The sequence below is a fragment of the Rutilus rutilus genome (genome assembly GCF_951802725.1).
Source record: "Rutilus rutilus genome assembly, chromosome: 10".
Taxonomy (NCBI): Eukaryota; Metazoa; Chordata; class Actinopteri; order Cypriniformes; family Leuciscidae; genus Rutilus; species Rutilus rutilus.
The window spans coordinates 11,208,389-11,230,436 of NC_140215.1; the positions used below are offsets into that span (position 1 = coordinate 11,208,389).

Consider the following 22,048-nt stretch of genomic DNA (forward strand, 5'->3'; position numbering starts at 1 on the left):
CAAAGTGAGCAGCCATACAGTAAAGTGATGCTTCAGACCTGAGACAATGGGGTCAATACAAGAGCCATTGACCAAGGTCTTCCCCTCTGGACAGGTGCAGCTGGCCCCGGTTGGATTGAGCAAGCACATAAAATCGCAGGTCATCCGTAGACAGGGATTGGCCACTGAATACAAAAACGACAAAGCATACATTTAACTTGGAAGGTACAATAACATTTAGATAAATCAATGCTGAGCTTCAGTTTAAAGTCATGATAATTATTTGTTTACAAATAATTACCTGAAAAATTATTTGTTGGTTCATACATATTGCACTCAACCCTGTTGCCACATCAATTTCTACCTATTACGCATTTTTTTTACATTCCTACTACAAACCAACATTTTGTCTAATAACTACATTTAGGCAAGTTTTTTTTTTTACCCATTCTGGCTTTTTGATGTTTATTTAAATAATTTTACTGCTAGGAAAGTATATAAACCGCAAAAATAACTTTTTATCCAGAAATGTATACTAGAAATTTACACAAAATGTAATATTTACTTTAATATTGAGATTGGTGATCCACATATTCTAAAGGCTAAATGGTTTTTTCACTCACCATTTATTTAAAAAAAAAAAAAAGTTAAGTCAAGTTCCAAGTCCTATTTTGTAACCTATTTGTGGAAAGTGCCGTACATTTTCAGCTTATTTATTTAATTTCTCAAAGCAGCTCATCGAACTGGCGCCTCAAAAGCTGCAGATTTGAAAGCCGTTACTCAGAGATGCCGACAGTATAAGGGGACATCTGTATCAATCTTTAGTGTTTTGCTGAGGACATCAAACCTATACTTTTAGCTTTTGCTGCCAGTGCACAAGTCTCTCCAGCAGGCTAGATCTCTGACTTTAATGGGTCAGTGGGGACTGGCTTAGCTGCCCCTAACTACAAACCCACCAGAACAGAAAGATCTTTTTTAGGTTGTGAGGCCATTAACACAACCTGATAACAAAGAGCAACCAAGACCGACAGCAGAGGAGGCCCTCTTCTGAGAAGATAGCATATTAGAATGCGGTCACAAACGCAATGCATAGGGGAAGCAAATTAAATGGGTGTTACATAACATTAGTGAGCTGTACTAATTTTTGTAGAGTGTCTCAATGAGGTGCACAGAACAATAATGAAGAAACCATGTGATCGCCTCAGGTAAAAAACAAAACAAAAACATGCATTTCTTTGTTCCAAGAAATAATAGTTGTAAATACAACAACTCTGGCGACTTACAGTCAATTTAACTTGGATTACTACTTTAACGTTAGGCATAAGAACAGAACACTATAACAGTCTCAAAATACTGTGCATGCAATTGATGAAGAAAATCACTCTGACCTTCAAAACACTGCAAAATAATTTTCTTTCAAAAACCTGGTAGGAGCGGCAAGTCTGAATCTATAAAATAATCTCTTAGGATCCATAAAATAACTCTTGAAAAAAAACAATTTCATAATTTTCCAAGGTAAAAATGGAAAAAGAGAAACTAAAGAGAAAACATTTAGAGAAAATGTGGTCTCTTACCATCCTGCTGCTTGAAACGATGAGAGATCAGGACATTTGTTGTTTTTTCAATACCCAGATCGAGAGGTTCAATGTTTTTTTTCCCATATTTGTGTATTCTGAAAACTTCATTTTTCAGTCCTGTTCCATAAATGTAATCCTCAAAAATATCTATTCTGTACGGATGTGATATTCCTGTGCAAGCATGAAGTGAAGCAATGACATTAGACAAAACTGAATCTTCTAAAAACCATTTCAATGGTTAATGATTTCAGGCATATAAGATACATGAACAAAGCAAAATACTACCAGATTCCCTTTCAACTGTTCTTCTCACCTTGCTTGCTATCGATTACCACCAATGGGTATGAGCCATCGAAACGGACACTACCAATAACAGAGAGCTCGGCATCGGCCCAGTACACACGCTGGCTGAAGTAATCAATCGCCAACCCTACAGATGAATGACGGGAAGAGTTATTTTCAGAGCTTGGTACAGAATGTTAAGAAACTTTACATACTTAAACATGTACACATATTACACAAAAGCAAAAGCTCACAAGAAAACAATCCAGTAAATGAGAACAGGTTATTATTGACCATAACTGTAACATGTTTACCGAAGTAAATAAATAAATAACAACATGCAAGAAGAGTTTCATTCATTTAGGTCATGTGAGACTGTAGAAGGACGAAGGCCGTTTTGGTCAATAAGGTGCTAAATTGAACTTTTTATGTATTTAAATAACCTTTAAAGGGATACTCCACTTTAAAATGAAAATTCTGTCATCATATACTCACCCTCATGTTGTTTCAAACCTGTATGAATTTCTTTCTTCTGCGGAACAGAAAGGAATATATTTAGAAGAATGTCAGTAACCAGACAGTTTCTGGTCTCATTGACTTCCATAGTAGGAAAAAAAATATACTATGGAAGTCAATGAGACCAGAAACTGTCTGGTTACTGATATTCTTCTAAATATCTTCCTTTCTGTAAGCAGAAGAAAGAAATTCATAAAAGATTGAAACAACATGAGGGTGAGTATATGATGACAGAATTTTCATTTTAAAGTGGAGTATCCCTTTAAGAAACCCTTGCTTCAATGTGGACATATTCAGCACAAAAGCTTCAGATATGTGTCCTTTTTCTCTTCCTGAAATAAACTCAGCAAAAGTTTGTCCCATATTTCTCTGAGTTTGCATTGCTTGACTCATTACATTTCCTCTCTTGATTAAAGACTCGGATGTTGCAGTTTTGTTCCTTTTCTAGAGATGATGGATTCCTAAAGCTGCACTGGAGGCGTAATGTTGGCCCCTGTAAAGGAGGCCATGGTTAAATGTAGCGGTACTTAGTGTTTCCCTGAGGAACACGCCTGCAGGTTTACCTAAAGGCATTGCATCTGAAACATTCCCTCAAACTCGGAAATGAGGAAAGTGCTGTGATGTACTGAAAAAGGATGCGAGACCAACAAGCTTCTACACAAACGCATTCAGACCTTGACCACGTCCCTTTAGAAAGAACCAAAACAACAACCTCTCATTTATCACACTCACAGAAAAACAGCTGAGGACTCAAAGCAAAAACAGAAAGCAGAAATACAAAAACATACCTGTGGGTCTCCGAAGATTCTTGTCCAAAAGTACTCTACGCATGGAGCCATCCATCGCACTCTCCTCTATGTGTGAGTGGTCACCTATTACTGACCAATACATCATCCTGAAATAGGTAAAATATTTCCTACTTTAGAAATATTTACAAAATATAATATTAGTATATTATACCAAGTATTCCAGTTTATATACAGCGGGATTCAGAAGTCAGTGTAATAAATTTGCTTATTTGATAAGTGACCTAGAAGTAATTCAGAATCCTAAATACTTTTAAATAATAACATTTCTATGGAAGCTTGTTTCCGCCACAGAATAAAATGTTTTAAAAGATAATTGCGACTTTTTCCCTCAGAATTGCATGTTTATATCTCACAATTCTGACTTTATAACACACAATTGGGAGAAAAAAAGTCCGAATTGCGAGTTTATTTCTCGGAATTGTGAGTTTATATCTTGCAATTGTGAGGTCATATCTCGCAATTCTGAGTTTATATCTCGCAATTGCGTGTTATAAAGTCAGAATTGCGAGATATAAACAAGCAGTTCTGAGAAGAAAAAGTCAGATAAAGTGTGAGATAAAGAGTCGCAATTACCTTTTTTATTTTTTATTCTGTGGCGGAAACAAGCTTCCATTCATTTTCAACTGATTTAAATTCTAAAACTTTTTTTTCAATGTGCCTATAGACCAGGAGTCGGCAACCTTTTAGTCATAAAGTGCCATTTTTAAGTTTACAAGTTCATCACTGTGCCACAACACACACATAGCCTATATATATATATATATATATATATATATATATATATATATATATATATATATATATATATATATACACACACACACACACTCATATAAATACACAAACATTTTACATTTTCATAATGGCTTACACAGAAATAGTACAGAAATTTAAATATTTCTCTTGAAATTTGTTTTAGATTTAGACAGACAATTTAATAGTATTTATAACTCCTAACTAGATATGCACTAGGTATACAAATTTCTAGGCCGATTCCGATTTCCTATTTTTCATTGAGTTTGACCTGCCGATGCCGATTTTAGCTGATTCCGATTTCATTTTTTCTAACCACTTTACAGCACACACAAATATTTATTTTCTATGTATTAAAAAAAAATATATATATACCATATCCTTTTACCCAAACTGAATAATAAAAACAAGTTTAAATGGGTACATTTTGTATAAATATTTTTGAGTCTTCATTTTCTTTTCTGACATAACCTAATCCAGTTATTGTTAAAACACACTAGACATGCACATTCTGTGCATTTTGGGCACTTTTGTTTGAAATCATATTTATTTTGTCCATCAAAAGTGTGCTTTCACTTTAATTGAGCGTGAGCAGCGCAGACAAAATACTCGGCGTCGAAACCCCGCTTCACTGCTGCTCACGCGCTGCTCCTGCTCCCGGTGTGAATGCACTCATTGATTAACATGCACGGCGAAAAAAATATGCGTGAAACGGCCGTAATTCACGAGGTTTCCTACATGTGCGTTCCGTGTTTTTTTACTATGAGGAATTATTACATCAAAATGTAGATCTGTGTGCAGGTAGACTACTTTATCTGAATGAAATACATACACTTCTCTCGCATTTGCTTGTGTGCCAGCGATTAACCCTCGTGCCTTAGGTTGCCGACCCCTGCTATAGACTTTTGACACCCACTGTATATATTTAAAAAATAAATAAACTGCAGAAAATGGAGCCTAAATAGTATTGAAACATGCTCCTACCCTTTGACTGGATTGACAGCAATGGCATAAGGCTCTCCTGCAATGTCAGTTATCAGACGGGTGCAGTTGGGTCCCTTGAGCTGCCCCACATTAATAGAGTATCTAAGCTTGGTCCAGTGAGCTGTGTAATAACTGAACCAGTGCATCCTAGAGTGGTCTGTCCAGTAGATATTACCAGTCACCCAGTCAGCTGACACATCTCTGGGTCTGCGGAAGTCTGGGCACTGCAAAAGTCACCCAGATAACAAGGTGATTCCCATGTGGGCCAAGACATCACAGAATATTTAAGATTATGCGTACGATAAGGTATTTTTAGGAAAAAGCTATTCATAAATAAACATGGAGAAAATTTCAGAAACTGCTTTTGATATTGGGATAGGGCAAAGTAGGCATATTAGGTTTGGACTCAAAATATGATTTTGTTTTAATATTTTATATAAAGATCAAAATATAATATCCTGCTTGTCTGAAATCTCTATATTTATTATAAAATAGTGGTAAAATGCATCAATTATGGGGTAGTATTTTCAATGAAAAGTACATATACCAACATAGAAGCAGATCAAATGTTTGCTGTATATCATTATATTAAGAAGATGTGATGTGGAATTACTGTGTTAATTAGAAGAAGAAAAATAAATGAATAACTAGAAGGAAACATCCAGAATTTTCCTGAGAAAATATGACGTACGCTGCACACAAGACTCATGATACTTACTATGATGCCAACATTTGTTTTAGTTTGACTCCTGTTTAGGATATCTTTGTAAAAAAGTCCACCGGGATTAAACTGAGTAGCCCAGATAAACTTTTGTTGGTGATACAGAGCATCCATCCCAATGATGCGGGCATTTTCCTCGATGCGAGCATGTACTTTGTGCCCATGGCTCTGGTTAAATGGATACACAAAACTTCGGATTTCAGTGTCATTAGCTATGTAGAGCACTCGATCTTCTGGTCCTGCCCGTTGAGTTATTAATATGCAAAAAAAATGAAAAGTGGCTAAATTCCATTTTGGGTTTAAGACAACAGTTTGACAATTACAGATGCAGATACATCATTCTAACACAGCAATATGCATTTTAATCAATCAATAATCAGTAATTCAAGCTCAATACTTTACAGGAAAAAGACAATATATAGTTATAAATCTTATAAGTATAAATCTACCACAGAAATAATACTTATGCTTTGAATGGTTTACAATGTATATCTAGGCCCGGTGTATAGTGAGCTAATGTATGAAAATATCTAATAAGTGATTCAAAATCTAAATAAAATGTCACAGTGCAGCCAAAGGTCAAGTCAATAGAAAATATAGATCCTTACCTTTTGCTGTGCAGCTACCATTCATATCCTTATAATTTTTGTCACATGTACATTTGTAAGATCCTTTTGTGTTTGTGCAATAGTGAGAGCAAGTGCCAAAGTTAAGGCACTCATTGATTTCTGCAAAAAAAAAAAAAGGGAAGGACAAAAGTCTGTTATTGAGGAACAGCACTCTCTGGAAAATATTTTTTTGGCTGTGCAAACTGTGTGACGTTAAGGATTTTTTTTTCACATGCCTCAGCATGCTTGGAAATAAAACATAAGATGTGGTCTGCTCACTGAATCTCATTGATTCCCAGCAAAAACACTATATGTGAGTGCACAATCCTTTTACTGGAAATGTTCTTTTAAATGCAAACCATTTTCAGTAGGTTAAGCACTTTCAGGAACTTAAGCTTAACTTTGGCCTCTGGTTAAGTTTTACCACACTGAGAGGAAAAACACTGTTCCTTTACAATTTTTTGATCCTTGAAAAAATCTTGCTTGATAAAAAGAACAGGCATTTTGAATCTCAAAAAAATGTGTGGGAAACCCTCTAAATGATAAAGTGATTGACAGGACAGGATTCAAAGCAAAAATACTTTAAATCTGAGTTTAATCAATTCATTAAAATAAATCCTCAGTCTAATTAATTACATAGACTGTTACCAATAAATTTACACATCTCATATGTTATGTGATAAAGCGCATAAGTAGGTCTAACACAAAATATTAGGAAATATATCACGCTGATATATAAGATATATCAAAAATAGAGGAATTCATTACTGGGATTTTCCAACTTTATTTAATGGGGCATATTAAACCCATTCACTTCTGACTCTGGTTTAGCTAATGTTAAGCACAGAATTGCTCAAACAAACAGATACAATTCTGTTGGGTGCTGCTGGTGTCACAGAAATTGCACACTTTACATTGAAAGTCTAAATCCCCCTCAGATAAAGCAGTGAATCATTTTTCTGAACGTTAACAGAATCAGGGAAAATATTCTGACAGTACCTTCACACTTTCTGCTTCTGAGATTTCTCTGAAAGCCAGGTTTGCAGTGGCAAATTGCATTTGTGTTTGTATGATTGCACACTGCATCCTCCCCACATGGATTCATCCTCTTTCCACATATGTCTCCATTTGAAGCTGGAATAAAAGAGAGAGAGAGCTTTGAAGTGATCTACTTTATACTTGCAACCCACTGTCCCAGTGCATGATGGGATTTTTGTTGTTGTTGTGTTTTGATGCTTGGTCATTGGCGACAAATAAAATAAGTATAAGAAAAAAACTCATCTGGAAGATAAGCCTGAATGATTTTCATATGACAATTCCAGATGCACAGCACGTGTCCATGTAATCCACCAAGACTGCCTTAAATCTGACAATATTGCTTGTTTTCCGACGGATGTATCTGAGAGATTTGTTAAACACGTACAAGCCTTGCAGTCCTGTTCATCTGATCCTCCATCTCCACAGTCATCAAACAGGTCGCACTGTAGCTGTGCGGGTATACATTTACGATTACTACAGGTAAACTCTGCCTTCCCGCACGGCTTGGGCCTAGTTGACACAGTCTCTGGTTTGGGCCCCATAGGAAAAAAGGAAAAAACACATCCATTCAATCCAAACTTCAGCTGACACATCTTATTCAGCACCACCCGAGTCTTCCATCAAATTTACTAAGATCATTTGAATGATAAATGAGCACAACTGTCTGTATTCGAAAGACCTCAGGAACTGCTAGCAAAACAATGACACCACTAAATTCTAGACTAGGCCTTTTTTTGTCAATTAAATAAAATGTATGGCACAAAAGATGGATTTCTCATTGTGCTGTTGAGGATAAAGGCATCATTATTGTGAATGAGCCTACCACATTCATCTTCATCTGAGTTGTCCCCACAGTTATCCACATTGTTACAGATTTGATCAAGCCGTAGACACACTCTGTCATTTCTGCAGCGATATGGCCTTGCTGGAGGACAAGGTAGTTTGGCTATAGAAATAAGAACAAAATGTTACAGTATGTGCCATTTTTTTCTGCATTGTAAAGCTATATGATTCATAAAATGTTTTTTTTATACTAGTTTTTTATAAATGACTCATTTGTTGGAACCTGGTGATATAGTTTTTCTCATGTAGTGTATTTAATTGGTAATGCAGTCAGTGACAGAGTTTAACATCAGAAAACTCAAACGAAAGTTCAGGAGGTGAAAAGCGCTGCCGTAGGTCATGCAATTCCACTGGGAGAGTTGAATATCCTACCGCACATTTCGGAGTCTTCATCAGAGTTGTCTCCGCAGTCATCCTCACCATCGCACACCCACACATGCAGCTTACACAGGGTGTTGTTGCAGATGAATTCATCAGGGCGACAGAAGAAAGCATCTGAATAAACAACATTAAACTGGTTTTTGAACAGTAACGCATGGATATTTTTGCAGTAAAAAGGGTTATGACAACCTGAACAAGCACATACATAAACAATTTGATCATGTCCAAAACAATTTAATTATGAAAACTGTCTTTAATTCGCTAATATTTGTATTATAAACAGTGTAACACTTTAGTTTGGAGACCAATTCTCACTATTAACTAGTTGCTTATTAGCTTGCATATAACTAGCATATTGGCTGTTTATTAGTAGTTATAAAGCACATATTATTGCCTTATTCTGCATGACCATATTCTACATCCCTTAATCCTACTCAATACCTAAACTTAACCAACAACTACCTTACTAACTATTATTAAGCAGTAAATTAGGAGTTTATTGAGGCAAAAGTCGTAGTTAATAGTGAATGTGTGTTCCCCAAACTAAAGTTTGACCATAAATATGGAGATCTTCATACCATGACCACAGTTTTCCTCATCGCTGTGGTCCACGCAATCAAACACATCATCGCAGCGCCATCGTTTGGGGATGCAGTGAGCATGGTTTTTGCACAGAAACTCATCTTCTCTGCACTCCTTGACACAGTCCATCTGGTGTGAGCAGAACAACAAAAGCCTAAAATACTCACTTTCAAGAGAAAGAGTTTGCTGTACTTGTGAAAGTGCAGAAAGTCTCTGTTTCCATGGAGTCGAACATGAGTCTAATATACTAGATGTTCAAAACAATTTATGTTTCCAATATGGTGCATATGTTTTTCTCACAGTTAATTAAAATAATATGCCATTATTATGTTAATTGCTTGTTTGACGCAGAAATCATAAATATGAGCTTCTGAACTAATATACATAGTGCTAGTGTTCTATATATGTCTTTGGTTTTGCACCTTTGATTACTGATGTATCTGATTAATTAATAATTTCACTGTGGAGTGCGACATCAATTACATTGTCAACTGTTTCATCTGTTTTACACTGATGAAAAATCCATCTGAAATCAGCTTTAAGGCTGGAATACGCTAAACGACTTTTAAATTCTGAACAGATTTGAAAAAAACTAGGCATCATACACTTGCCGACTTTGTAAATAGTTACAGAGGAAAAACTGGGCATCATACATTAAACGACTGAGAATCACACAATACCAGACTTTCAAGTCATTATACGAACACAACAAACTCGCACTTAAACACGAGCCTTGCTACAAGGAGACACGAGACAAATGAAAACACTATGTGTTCTAAAATTGGCTCAAAATATCAAACATGTTTAATATCCTCCGACTGGATGGAATCAAACTTTCAAGTCTGTGACCATTATACACTACACGATTTTCTGTGAAATCTGTCAACTCAAATCTGCATAGCTCTGACTTTGGCAACTTGTCCAGACTGTAAATCTGGGCAAAAGTAGGGTAGTGTATTACAGCCTTTAGTTGTAGTCGTTTTTACGGTTTATTTATAAAGCTGTTCCTGAGCAGTACAACCCAAAGGTTTGCTTGTTCACAGTCATTTTACAGAGGACAGATTCCTGAACCTGGGAGAGTACAATGCAGGCTATATACAAAGACTACTTTCCACTGTAAAACGCTCTGCTCAAGTCGTGCTTGCAAAGTTGGTTCCGATCGAGCGGCTTGATATCCACATTTTCAGAATCCGACTGGGGCTCGAACTCACATTATTATTAACTGTGTGTTTAACAAATGCTTCATAAGCCTTGGTAGCTGAAACTCGGGATTATGGTAAGGGGCGCTACAGTTCCGACACACTTGATGTGTTTGGCCAATCACAATGCACTGGGTCAGCTGGCCAATCAGAGCAATCTGAGCTTTTCGGAAGGAGTGGCTTTGTAGAAATCAGTGCATTTCAGACAGACTGGGAATAGATGAGCTACAATAAATGTACAGTATGTGATTTTTATTTTTTTTTACATTAAAGCATGTTTACCCATTTTATTACACCCAATAATACAAAATAACACATGATCCCTTTAATACATGTTGCTGGTTTTATTGTGCACAATTCATCAGTGCATGCTATTCCAAAAACAAAGAATCTTTGTCATAATCCTTCAGAGAAATTTAATAACTTGCCTTGCTTCTGAATGTACTTTCCTATTCAGCTGAATCCCACTTGTTTTTCAACTGTGATTCACTCAGAGATTAAGAAAGTCGAATGGATTTTAAACGTTTTTTCATGCTGATTTTCAGCTTGAACTGAACTTGAACCAGCTCGTCCACTTTAACCTGTTGTGATCTGTTTTTCTCCTAGAAAGGTTTTATAGGGGATAGTAGTATCTTCCTCAAATATGTGTTTCGAAAATATCTACTTGTACATCTCTTTGTTTTTGTTTCACTACTGCACTTGTGCACAGTTTCTGAGAGCGGAGCGCTTTATGTAAGGTGAGAGGGTCGTGCTAGAGGACTGACCTCATCAGAACTGTCCAGACAGTTGTCATGTCCATCACACCTCAGGCTGGCAGACACACAACCTCCACTGGCGCACACATACTCATTTAGAGAGCAGGAGGGAAGCACTGCAAAACAGATGATAGGTTAAAAAAAAACACTCCGACACAGTTACATTCAACTGACGTGTACAGGAAGAGTGGGGTAATATGTGACAGTGGGTAAACTGATCCACTTAATCTAAAGTTTTTGTCATGTGACAAACATAGAGTTGTTTTTATGTTGTTGATGCCAAAATCAGTTACATGGCTTTAGTGAGCTTTACCTCAAAAATAGAAATACTATTATAAAATGTTGAAAATATTTTTACTTAAGTCAGATATTCTGATTAATGTGCAGAAAAATAAGATTTTGGAACTGGAATGGGACACTTCACAGTTAAATTCAATTCAAGCACTTTCAAAGGAGATTTATAGAAAATATGCACAAAAGCAAAAAGGTTTAAAATTAAAATTTAACCAAGGAATAAACACACTACAGAGCTGACTAAGTCACTTTATTATGTTTATTACACACAAACTTTTGAAAGACAAAAGTAAGCAACAGCCTTTGAACTTATCAGACAATGTAATCATAAAACATTTAAAGCTGAAATGTTTAATGTTCTCAATGTTTACATACAACCAACCCATGCCAGGTTAATGTGCAGAGACCGCTATAAGCAAATACGTTGTAGGTTTATTCAGACGAAAAGCAGAAGTACATGTATGGCTTTGTACAGCTATGACAATATTGCTCTGTCTGTTTGAGCATCTCAAGCATGGGTTCAACCAATGGTGTGAGTTTGGGGAGGGACTATGTGTTTGACAGGGGAAATATTTAGGGAAATAATTGTGTTTGCAACTGTTTGGTGATGCTAGTAGCGTAGAAATGATAAACCTCAGCTTTAAAGACCACAAGATGTGATAAAGTTACCTGTTCCTAGGCAATTTCTCTCGTCTTCCCCTGTCTTACAGTCTTCCTGTCCATCGCACAACCATTTACGTGAGATGCAGAGATTGTTGTGGCATTGAAACTGATCCTCTGCACAATGAGTCTCGCAATCCTTCTGAAAAAGCACAAACCAAGGACGAATTCAGTCTGGTGTCATTTCATACTTCAGTGTATCTTTTTTTTTTTGCACTGTTTATTGATAATAATTAGGGAGAGAGTCAGGACAGGATTTAAAGTTTTGAAAGTCAAATGTAAAAAATATCCACTCTCTTCATCACTTGCTGATAAAGCCATAAGATTATGAGGACTAATGGTGTATGACAACCGAGATTAAACAGCTTTGAAATAAATGGCTAGAAGGGAATGTTTGGGAATATAAGTCAACTGCTGTGCTGACCTCGAATTACATCTAACATTCACTGACCTCATCTGAATTATCAGCGCAGTCATAGTCACCATCGCAACGGAAGCGTGCTGAGATACAGTCCCCACTGGCGCAGGCAAAATCCTTATGATTACAAGTCACCGGCTCTGCAGAGATAAAAGCACAATAAGACAGCTATAGATGCACAGCTACCCTGACCATGCCCTCACTGAAAAAAACTGAAGTAAACCTTAGCAGAGAGGCAGCAAGAGCAAATCAAAACTGCCAAAGTGGCCTTGCACTTGGACATGAATTGGCATTGTACCATCTGTTTTCAAGGTTGTTGCCAGTTTGCCAAGAACTTAAAAGGAGCTATTTGCAGACTAATCAGCAATTAGAACGTATAAAAGGGCTGTTCCCACAGTTCACAGGCTGTAATGGCTAGAAAAAACATGTTGGGTGGTTAGAAAAACCTGTTAATATAAACTGTTTGAAATAGGTTGTTGATTTAACAACATAAAGTACGAAAGGGCCATTAAAACGAAGGCATCTTGGACATTATACATGCTCATTATTTATTCAAACTCACGTTGTTTTAATCACATATGCATATGTATTTTTTAATAGTTATTTTAAAGTAAGAATTTGTTTTATTCTAATTAAAATAATTTTGGTAAAACTTCACTTGAAGCATTTATGTATAATGCATAAGGTATTCATGAGACCGTACAGTGCATTATATGGTGCATTACAAGGGATAATACTTTTATAATTCTTTATATACATAGGCTTTAAGTAAAGTGTTACCATCATTTTAAACTTCTAAATAAAAAAAATTAAAAGTATTCTCCAGATAACATTCAAACTATTTGGTCTAGCAAAATTTGATGATAAAAACAGCCATTTCATTTTTGAAGCAAAAAAAAAAAAGAACTCATGTTGCATGCATGTTTTTTGTCCTTTGTTATAAAATTTGACAGCCAATGATTACTATAAACAGTCACTGTATGGAAAGAACATACTGTATGGGTTTGAAACATAAGTAAAAAATGACATGGCATAAAACACACTTAAACTTTCTTTGTGGCAATATGAGCAAGATCAGAACCGAACAGACAAATGGTAAACAAACAGACAGAAAGCAAGAAATCTTCAAATAGTCTGTGAAAATGGCCTCTGAAGATTCCAGACAATGTTTCTTGACAGTTAAAACAATTTAGTACAAACACGAGTGTGGAAAAAGCTTTACTGTGCTCAGAGAGATGAGAGCGACTCACTGCAATGCTCCTCATCGGAGTTGTCTCCACAGTCATTCTGGCTGTCACATCTCCAGTGGTCCGGGATGCAGTTGTTATTCTCACAGCGAAATTCATGAGGTCCGCAGGTCTTTTCATCTTTTTCATCAGACACAAACAAACACACAGATGAAAATGGCTTCAAAAGTGCATGAATATTAATGCATTGCTACTGCATTTCAACACGTAATCATCATTTCCTCAGGGTTCCTGGGCCCGGATCTGACACTAAGTTCAAAACATGCCCACACTCAAGAGGCTAACACACCATAAGATGAGATACCTGACTGTGGTGCCGATATCTTCTATCCTCAATAACCTGAACACTTGACACGTAACATCAAACACTTTGTCACCTCTGCACAATCTGCGATGAACATTTCTGAAGGAGCTCAATTCCACCTTTTTCCAGAGTACGTGTAGTGTTTATGTTATATAAACTAAGAACTTTCTGAGGTGCTAGAGCCAAGAAGAACTGTTAAAGTCGGCATGAAACAGACACTGCGATAGTCTTTTCTTCCCTAGTGTGAATAAAATCCGAGTGAATGGCTTATCAAACAAGACAAAATGTAGGGTGGGACTTGATTATGTCCATTGGGAATGGAATGGATCGCTGGATCATTGTGGTTTGAAATGAATAAAACAATGATGTGAACAATAAATCATTAATATTAAATATCACAATATTCAATTAAAACAAAAATAAGAATTGTGAATTTTGGTTTTATGGTGACTTTAAAGGAGAACTCTGGTCAATTTTAACATTGAGCTAATTTTTTTGTGAATTTTGAGTGCTGTCAGTACAGAGAACAACGACAAAAATCGGTGTTGCCTACACGCGCGTGATCATAGGTAACTAAGCAACAGTGGAGACTCAGACTGCCAGCTGCGTGAACTCGACAATCGACTACTGTGGACTTTGACCGAAAACAGGAAGTAAATACAGGTATGTGCGCTGGCTGAATTAACATCACTTTTATTCATATCTTTCACATCTACTGCAGTCAGATTCACCGTGTTCACTCTGAAGGAATCACTCACATGGCTGGGCACTTGTAATGACACATCAAGGATGTTAAGAGGCTAAAAGCAGGTTTAAAACTTGCCCCATTTAAGTCAACAGGGTGCAAATTTTAAAAAGAGGATAACACAGTGTAGGCAACACCGATTTTTGTGGTTGTTCTCTGTACTGACAGCACTCCAAATGTACAAAAAAATTAGCTCAATGTTAAAACTGACCAGAGTTCTCCTTTAATGAACACACAGGAGGATCACATCATCAGATCAAAACTTTGGTTACAGTAGATTGAGAGACATGTTTTTTCCAAGAACACAGTCAAAGAGAAGCAAACTGCAAATACTTGCCGGTTTCATTAGTGTGAAATAATAAAAGGGCATCCTCCCTTGACAGATTCTTCTGCTTAAATATTCTCTAATGTGGAACAGGCATGTTGCTTTTACTATAATGATAGAAAGTTTCTAAAGAAACATCTAGAGACACTGGCATCTGAAAAAAAAAAAAACCCTGCTTATTGTTTTGTAATATAGAATTAATAATAATAATAACACTGATGAATGTCACAACATACTGTAGGAGCCACTGCATTAGGGTCTTCTAAGATACAACAATGCATATTCATGTAAAGGCAGAATTTACTCATAGATCTTCTAAATCTACATGCATTTCCACTTATGTATGTTTGTAATTCCCAGTTACAAAAAGTGAGCTGGTAAGTATCAATAAAGCTACCCTGTTACATTAATGGTATACCAATTTACATCAATTGCCAAGATAAAAATCTATAATTACTTGCAGTCCGATGTAGATAAAGTGTCTCACGTCTGGAAAATCAATGGAGACACCAGAGGAGCCGTCACACCTCAATTACAAAGTGACCCCTCCACTGTTCCATGGATGTGTCACTCATTTGGGGGATTTTTCTCTGAGTTACGGATAATCCATAACAACATCAGATTGTTCAGCCAATGCAATAAAACCAATTTTCTCAATCAAATTCCGACAATGTAATTTCCCCCTCCTGCAACAGCCAAGATATTGATTTAATTTCTTTTGTTGGCCGATTTGGGAAAGCCATGTTCATCATCCCTGCTGGGATGTCACAGTGTTATATATACACCATAAATTGAGGACAATTGCCTTTAAAAATCTACTTAGAGGTCATATCCACAATGTAAATAAATGATTATCTTCAATGATGTTAGAGTAAAAAAAGGAACAACATCAGCGTGCAGTATAGAGTCTAATGATTAAGGTTCAAAAGACTATGGCTCTGACCTAAAACCTAGTGAGCTGACTACAAACAGTAGGCAGCATTTTTAAGGCATGTTCCAAAAAGACACTTTTATCTTTTTTCCCTTTTACAAAACTTATTTTTAGAGTTGTGCACTTATGATATTAATGAGATACTGTACTGTATGTTTAATGTAATGATTTTACATTTATTTTCTTTATGCATTCCTGAGAATAACTTCAATTATAGTAAGTAAAATAATTGTATAGAACCCCCTATATAAGTTGTATAGAATAATTGTATTTTTTTTAAAGTAAGAAATAAATCTGCAAATAGTTTTGTGTTTATAAGATCATGTTTTAAGCTTAGCAATATGCTATGAGAAAACTCTATTGAAATCAACTGTGAGTAAAGTCTCCCCCGTTTCACGTGTTGAATGTTATTTATATGCAGCCCTGAGTTTCTGCCTATGTAGAGTGTTCCAAATCAGTCATTTATGAGGTTACAATTCAACTAGGATTCAGTCATAGAAGGCAGTTGCCTATAGTGAACCTCTGGAATACATCTCTATATTTTCAGTATAGATCAAACGAGTAGTACTAATGAAATGAGGTACACAGCTCGCTTGTTCAATATAGAGTATAGAAAATGATTCTGAGCAAATTACGTCCAGCGAACCCTCAGAAATTGTTTTGCTGGTGCATCGGCACTTTAAATGTCTGGAACACATAGCTGAGGAAGAATGCAATATGTGAGGCCACCGCTGATGTGCCACTGTCAAACTAAATCAGGCATTCAGGCAACAAAACAGGCCCAGGGGAATTGTTACAAGCCACAGCTAATAAAAGCCGAGTGGCTCATGATTAAAGCTGGCCTCACTTCATCATAGAGAGAGAAGACTGTGGGAACGCACAGAATTGACATTAGCCTCAATCAGACTTTCAGATGGGTCTGCGCGTGTGGCTGACCAAGGCTCTGATTTGTGAATAATAACTGCGGCCACTCACCACAATTGGCCTCGTCAGAGCCGTCAGCACAGTCCGGGTCCTCGTCGCACACCCACAGCTTTGAGATGCAATGCATGGTGGCCTTACACTGGAACTGGTCTGGAGAACAAGTACTCTCAGCTGGAACATTAAGACAGAGAGGAAATAGCAGGATAAGCTATTGGAAAAAACATATACAACTTCTTGTACTTGTAAAGGTCATTCATATACATAATGACCATGATTCAGTAGAAAGGAATAATGTAATTGACATCTTCACTTTCTTTACGTTATGACAAGGTCTTCTGCAATTACCACCCAAGAATGGAGGAAATGACAACCTAGAAATGTTAATCAAGGTTGGGAGTTGGATGACACGTAATCATATAATATATTTATTTCAGCATGAAATGCTGAAACCCTATTGTAATTGTAAGGATTCGTAAAACGCATCGTGCAGGCCAAACCGTAAGGCCTAGAGACGTGAAACCTGGCCAGATGGTAGGCCTCAATTTGGGGACAACCTATCAGAGTATGGCCCATAGGTGGCGCTACAGCAACCAAAAGTACAAAATCGCTCATAACTCTTAGGTCGTTTGACCTAAGTGATCCCTGGCTCAGGGCGGACAAAATGGCTATCTCCAAATTCGATTTAGGCAGGAAAAAGTTTCTGCTATGTCGCATTTTGTCCAAAACCTACTTTTGCGAACTAGTCCCTGGTTTTTCGCCCGATCGGAACCAGACCAGTCTAGGACAATTCTCTGGACTCTCTAGATCAATAATTATCAAAAAAAAGTTGAACTTTTGCATTTGGATGGCTGTAATAGGGTCATTTATAAAATGGGCGTGGCAAAATACACTAAAAAGCCTATAAATCCCAAATGAAAACTCAGAACTTCACAAAAATTGGTGAGCATATGTAACATAACATCATTAACAAGCATGCACAATTTTATGTAGATCGGACCATAGGTGGCGCTATAACTGTTAAACAGCTTTAAAACCATATATTTCCTATGGTACATTGCCTGTAAATGCTTGCTAAATAAAACTTAATAACTTTTGATGCTTTTGTGCTTAAAAACCTTAAAGGCCTTAATAGCTTGAACCCCGATAAATGCTGCTTGCAGCTTTAATTTAATTTATTTTTACTATGATTAAAAGTATGATTTTGTTTGTGAGACGGTCAAATTAAAATCCTTGTAAAGGCATTTTACCATGCCATCATCATAGATTTCTCCTACTTTTCAAATGTCTTTTATGTATAGACTTTGACTGTCTTAGATGTTGGATCAAACTTCACAATGATAGATTATATATTTTTTAAACTTAACTACTATAATCTTACAAATAGTAAAACATAACAACCATTTCGATATTTATTATGGTAAAATATTTATGGCTTAGATACATTTTTAGAAAAATTACCTCAGTTGGGACCCTGACCAACAATTTCTCCACTAATGGAACAACAAATTTGCTACTAGCAAAAATGTGTGTATTCGGTTATCAACCAGGCAAAAGTGTAAGTAAAGTGAGGCATGCCTGAGATGAAATATGAAAAGGGTGAAAACTCAAGGCAAAAAAAGTTTTTTTTTTTTTTTTTTTTTAAATCACAGAATAGGATTTGAAAAACCTTTATAACATAATAAATTACCTTAGCCAGACAAAAGCCACCTGCCGTTATATATATATATATATAAAAAAAAAAAAATCCTCCATAGTCCTTTCTAAATAGGATGTGATGAAAATTACATTGTGCTGGAAATGTCCTATAAAAAACCCCCACAAATGACAGAATTCTTTTGTAACACATGTTCACTGTTGGACAAAATGTTTAGTTGAAAAAGCATTAAAGAAAATTATTTTCTAAAAATGTATGCACATTTCCACCCCAGGTGACTCTATTCACGCTGACAAGTCATGCTACCTTTCCAAGGGAAGGGCCTTTTATCCCTGAATACCTAATAAGCACCTGGCTACCCTTTTAGCTCCCAACCAGTTAACTAATGTGGCGGGATAAAAGCCACATTTGAGATTTGTCAGTCTGGATCATTAAATTCACAGGGGAAAAGCCAAATTTGGCAGAGTTTGAACAATTCTGTCACAACACCCTTTAGTTTACGAGAATGAGGCCCAAAGTGGGAGCACAAAGTGTCATGGCGATGCTTACGGCAGTCTGTCTCATCCTCGCCATCCCCGCAGTCGTCCTGACCATTGCAACGAAGATTTAAAGGTATACACTTCTGCTTTCGGGTGCACTTGAACTGTCCTGACAGACAGATATATGTATCTGCAAATGGGGGGAGACATTGTAGTGAGAAAAACCGTTAGATACATCATCATGCTGGGTCAATGCAACACGATCATCCATATACCGGTCATATTTGGTTGCTTCGAAATGCAATAAGAATACAACTGAGATGAAAGAGGAACAATATAATTTTGTATTAAAAGCACTAAGCGTCTTGAATCTTAAATCCATGTTGGCCCAATACATCCCAATTACGATCGTTAAATGACAAAACACCCTGTACTCTTTTCTAATACTTCTAAAGTGGATATTGATCGTTTGATAGCAGCAATAGTCTGTATAATTGAACGTTCAGAGACAGCTGTGCTAAAGAAGATTTGCTGCTGATGAAAATTCCAGGCAGATTTTTCTTGCTCATGCATGCCACATACTTCACAGGAACCGTATTCTACAAGGAAGACCCAGTAGCCTCACACAGAGGGGAAAAGCAATGGATCTGTCGATAAAAACATGGCATTTAAGAACAGCTTTCGTACATTATGTATTATTCTGCTCACCACAGTTGGCCTCATCTGAGTTGTCCCCGCAGTCATTCTCTCCATCGCAGATGAAGGGAGGTAAGGCACAAAGGCCAGTGCCACACTGAAAACGGCCAGGCTGGCATTTGAATTCCGCTGCAAAAATGATGATTAACAGTGAACTCCGGAGGATTCAAAGCAATTTGCGCATAGGTATGTGTTTTAAACCTGAGCTGCGTGAGGTTGCCTGAAATGGGCGGGTCAACCCACATTCCATTATTTCTTTAAAAGCACTTCTACGGTATTTAATGCCCCCTGCACTTTATCGAACAACAGAGGTTCCACCTATTAACAGCAGCCATCGGCAGCCTGTCATTTTCTGTTTGTTCTGCTCGAGTAAATCACCAAGACACAAAGTGAATCTAAAAACAAGATCACTGGGAAAATGAAACGAAAGAACAAAAGATCATCCTTTCCCGCAACTTAAAGGTCTGTCTAGCGTGAAGCTGTGAACTAGTTCATCTACATACTGTATATAACAGCACTGGCATGTGGTGCAATCAGAGGCCATTATAACTGGTGGGGAAGCCAGTTTTAGAAATGACAGAATTTCTTCTCTTGTTTTGGAAAATAACCACTGCATTTTGTATAGTGATACTGTCGTCAACTGTGTAAAAACAAAGACTTTAGTACTTGCAATGTAACGGAAGTAGCAATAATCATGCATCTGAGTGAAACGGATTATCGAAAAGAAAAAGTTGGACGGGGGTTCCAGCCCATTCTCATCCCAAGGCGTCATATACTGACGCTTTTGACATTTCGTCTACATCGAACGCACATGGCACCCTTTAGCGTCAATATGAGACGCAGATAGATATGGGCCAGAAGGCGCCTCCTAGCGGTCTAACCCTAACCCTACCCCAGACCTAAACCGACCCATAACTGAACAAAGCTCTGTGCGTGTCATATTGACGCTAAAGGGTGCCATGTGCGTTCGATGTAGACGAAATGTCAAAAGCGTCAGTATATGACGCCCTAGGATGAGAATGCGTTGGGGGTTCTATTGGTTCTTGGTTCTATTGTTTGGACGGAGGCAGATCTGAATGTGAGAAAGGGGCGGGGTACATGCAAACAAAATGATTAAAGAAGTCCGGCATGCATCACCATCGAGAAGTCTGTTGTTTCACCGAAAGATTATGACATTCTGACTACAAATCTGAATAAAAAGGTAAAAAGAGTAAATAAATAAATGAAAAAGCATATACATGGATGAATCGTTCACAACAAGATAAATTGCATGCATTTAGAAAATAGATAAGGTGAATATTACTATTTCATGCTGAATTTAAGATTAAGCTGAAGTCTCTGCCAAGCAGTTGTTTTGAACAAACACGCAAGCGATAAACTGTAATCCAACATGGCTTGTGCTCATCTTCCAGCTTTTGCCTTTCAGCAAATCACAAGATCACATAATATAATTAATATTCATGACCCAAGTTAGAGCGCTGAGCAGCTTACATGAAGTTATCTACCGTGAACAACAGAAGAAAAACAAAGTTGTCTGACCAAAACCTGCATTTTTATATTTTTTAGGGTTGTGAGTTTTTAGGCTGGTCTCATATGGGTGTAACCATGGCAACTAGGCTATATAAAACAGAATCATACTTGTAAAGAGAGGCTGATGAGGTTTATAATGTGGCCCACACACTTTTTGCATTGCTCTTAAACCCCTCGTTCTGACACCACATGAATATTACAGACTGTTCAAAACAAAAATAACAGTGCAGACACTGTAGGCTGGGTAACATTGGAAGCTGAGCACTCACGACAATCCGCAGGCTCATCAGACCCATCACCGCAGTCGTCTACTGTATCGCATTTCCACCAGAAGGGGATACACTCATCTGTTCCACAGCGGAACTGCAAAAAAAGTCCAACACAGCGAAAAAGGTCAATTGGTTATGGGTTACACAAACTGGAACAATCCTTGCAGTTCCAACTAATGACATGGAATCATCCATTTTTGCATACAGACCTGGCTGGCTGTGCAGTTGGACAGGCATGTCTTATTATCGGAGGCCAAGTAGAAGTTAGTTGGGCAGGCACACTTGTGACCTCCACCAGGAGAGAGTAAACACAAGTGACTACAACCTCCATTGGCCACTTGACATTGGTGTTTGGGGACTGTAAAAAGGGGATAGAAATGCATTGTTTCTGAATAGTTCATTTTAAAGGAATAGTTACGCAGCTCTTGCCATATTGTACAAAAGTAATCCATAATATAACTTAATATAATATAAATATAATATAATATTTTGGAACATTCCAAGTATTCCAGAACAACATTTAAACTAGGATTTAAATGTTTGTA

At 37.1% G+C, this 22,048-nt stretch overlaps 1 protein-coding gene across 1 annotated transcript in view; it reads right to left on the minus strand.

Moving 5' to 3' along the window:
- The window catches only part of lrp1bb (low density lipoprotein receptor-related protein 1Bb), a 308,255-nt gene that overhangs the window by 19,141 nt on the left and 267,066 nt on the right, over positions 1-22,048 (minus strand). The window contains exons 62-82 of the mRNA XM_084421996.1: positions 21,713-21,861; positions 21,504-21,597; positions 19,717-19,833; positions 19,079-19,198; positions 16,927-17,046; positions 13,650-13,766; positions 12,433-12,539; positions 11,991-12,123; positions 11,037-11,143; positions 9,070-9,202; positions 8,483-8,605; positions 8,091-8,213; positions 7,653-7,793; positions 7,229-7,363; positions 6,230-6,349; positions 5,619-5,860; positions 4,901-5,124; positions 3,143-3,249; positions 1,870-1,986; positions 1,554-1,727; positions 39-164 (exon numbers count right to left, since the gene is read on the minus strand). Of these exons, the coding sequence (XP_084278122.1) occupies positions 39-164; positions 1,554-1,727; positions 1,870-1,986; positions 3,143-3,249; positions 4,901-5,124; positions 5,619-5,860; positions 6,230-6,349; positions 7,229-7,363; positions 7,653-7,793; positions 8,091-8,213; positions 8,483-8,605; positions 9,070-9,202; positions 11,037-11,143; positions 11,991-12,123; positions 12,433-12,539; positions 13,650-13,766; positions 16,927-17,046; positions 19,079-19,198; positions 19,717-19,833; positions 21,504-21,597; positions 21,713-21,861 (2,829 nt within the window). The remainder of the gene's footprint in view (positions 1-38; positions 165-1,553; positions 1,728-1,869; positions 1,987-3,142; positions 3,250-4,900; positions 5,125-5,618; positions 5,861-6,229; positions 6,350-7,228; positions 7,364-7,652; positions 7,794-8,090; positions 8,214-8,482; positions 8,606-9,069; positions 9,203-11,036; positions 11,144-11,990; positions 12,124-12,432; positions 12,540-13,649; positions 13,767-16,926; positions 17,047-19,078; positions 19,199-19,716; positions 19,834-21,503; positions 21,598-21,712; positions 21,862-22,048) is intronic.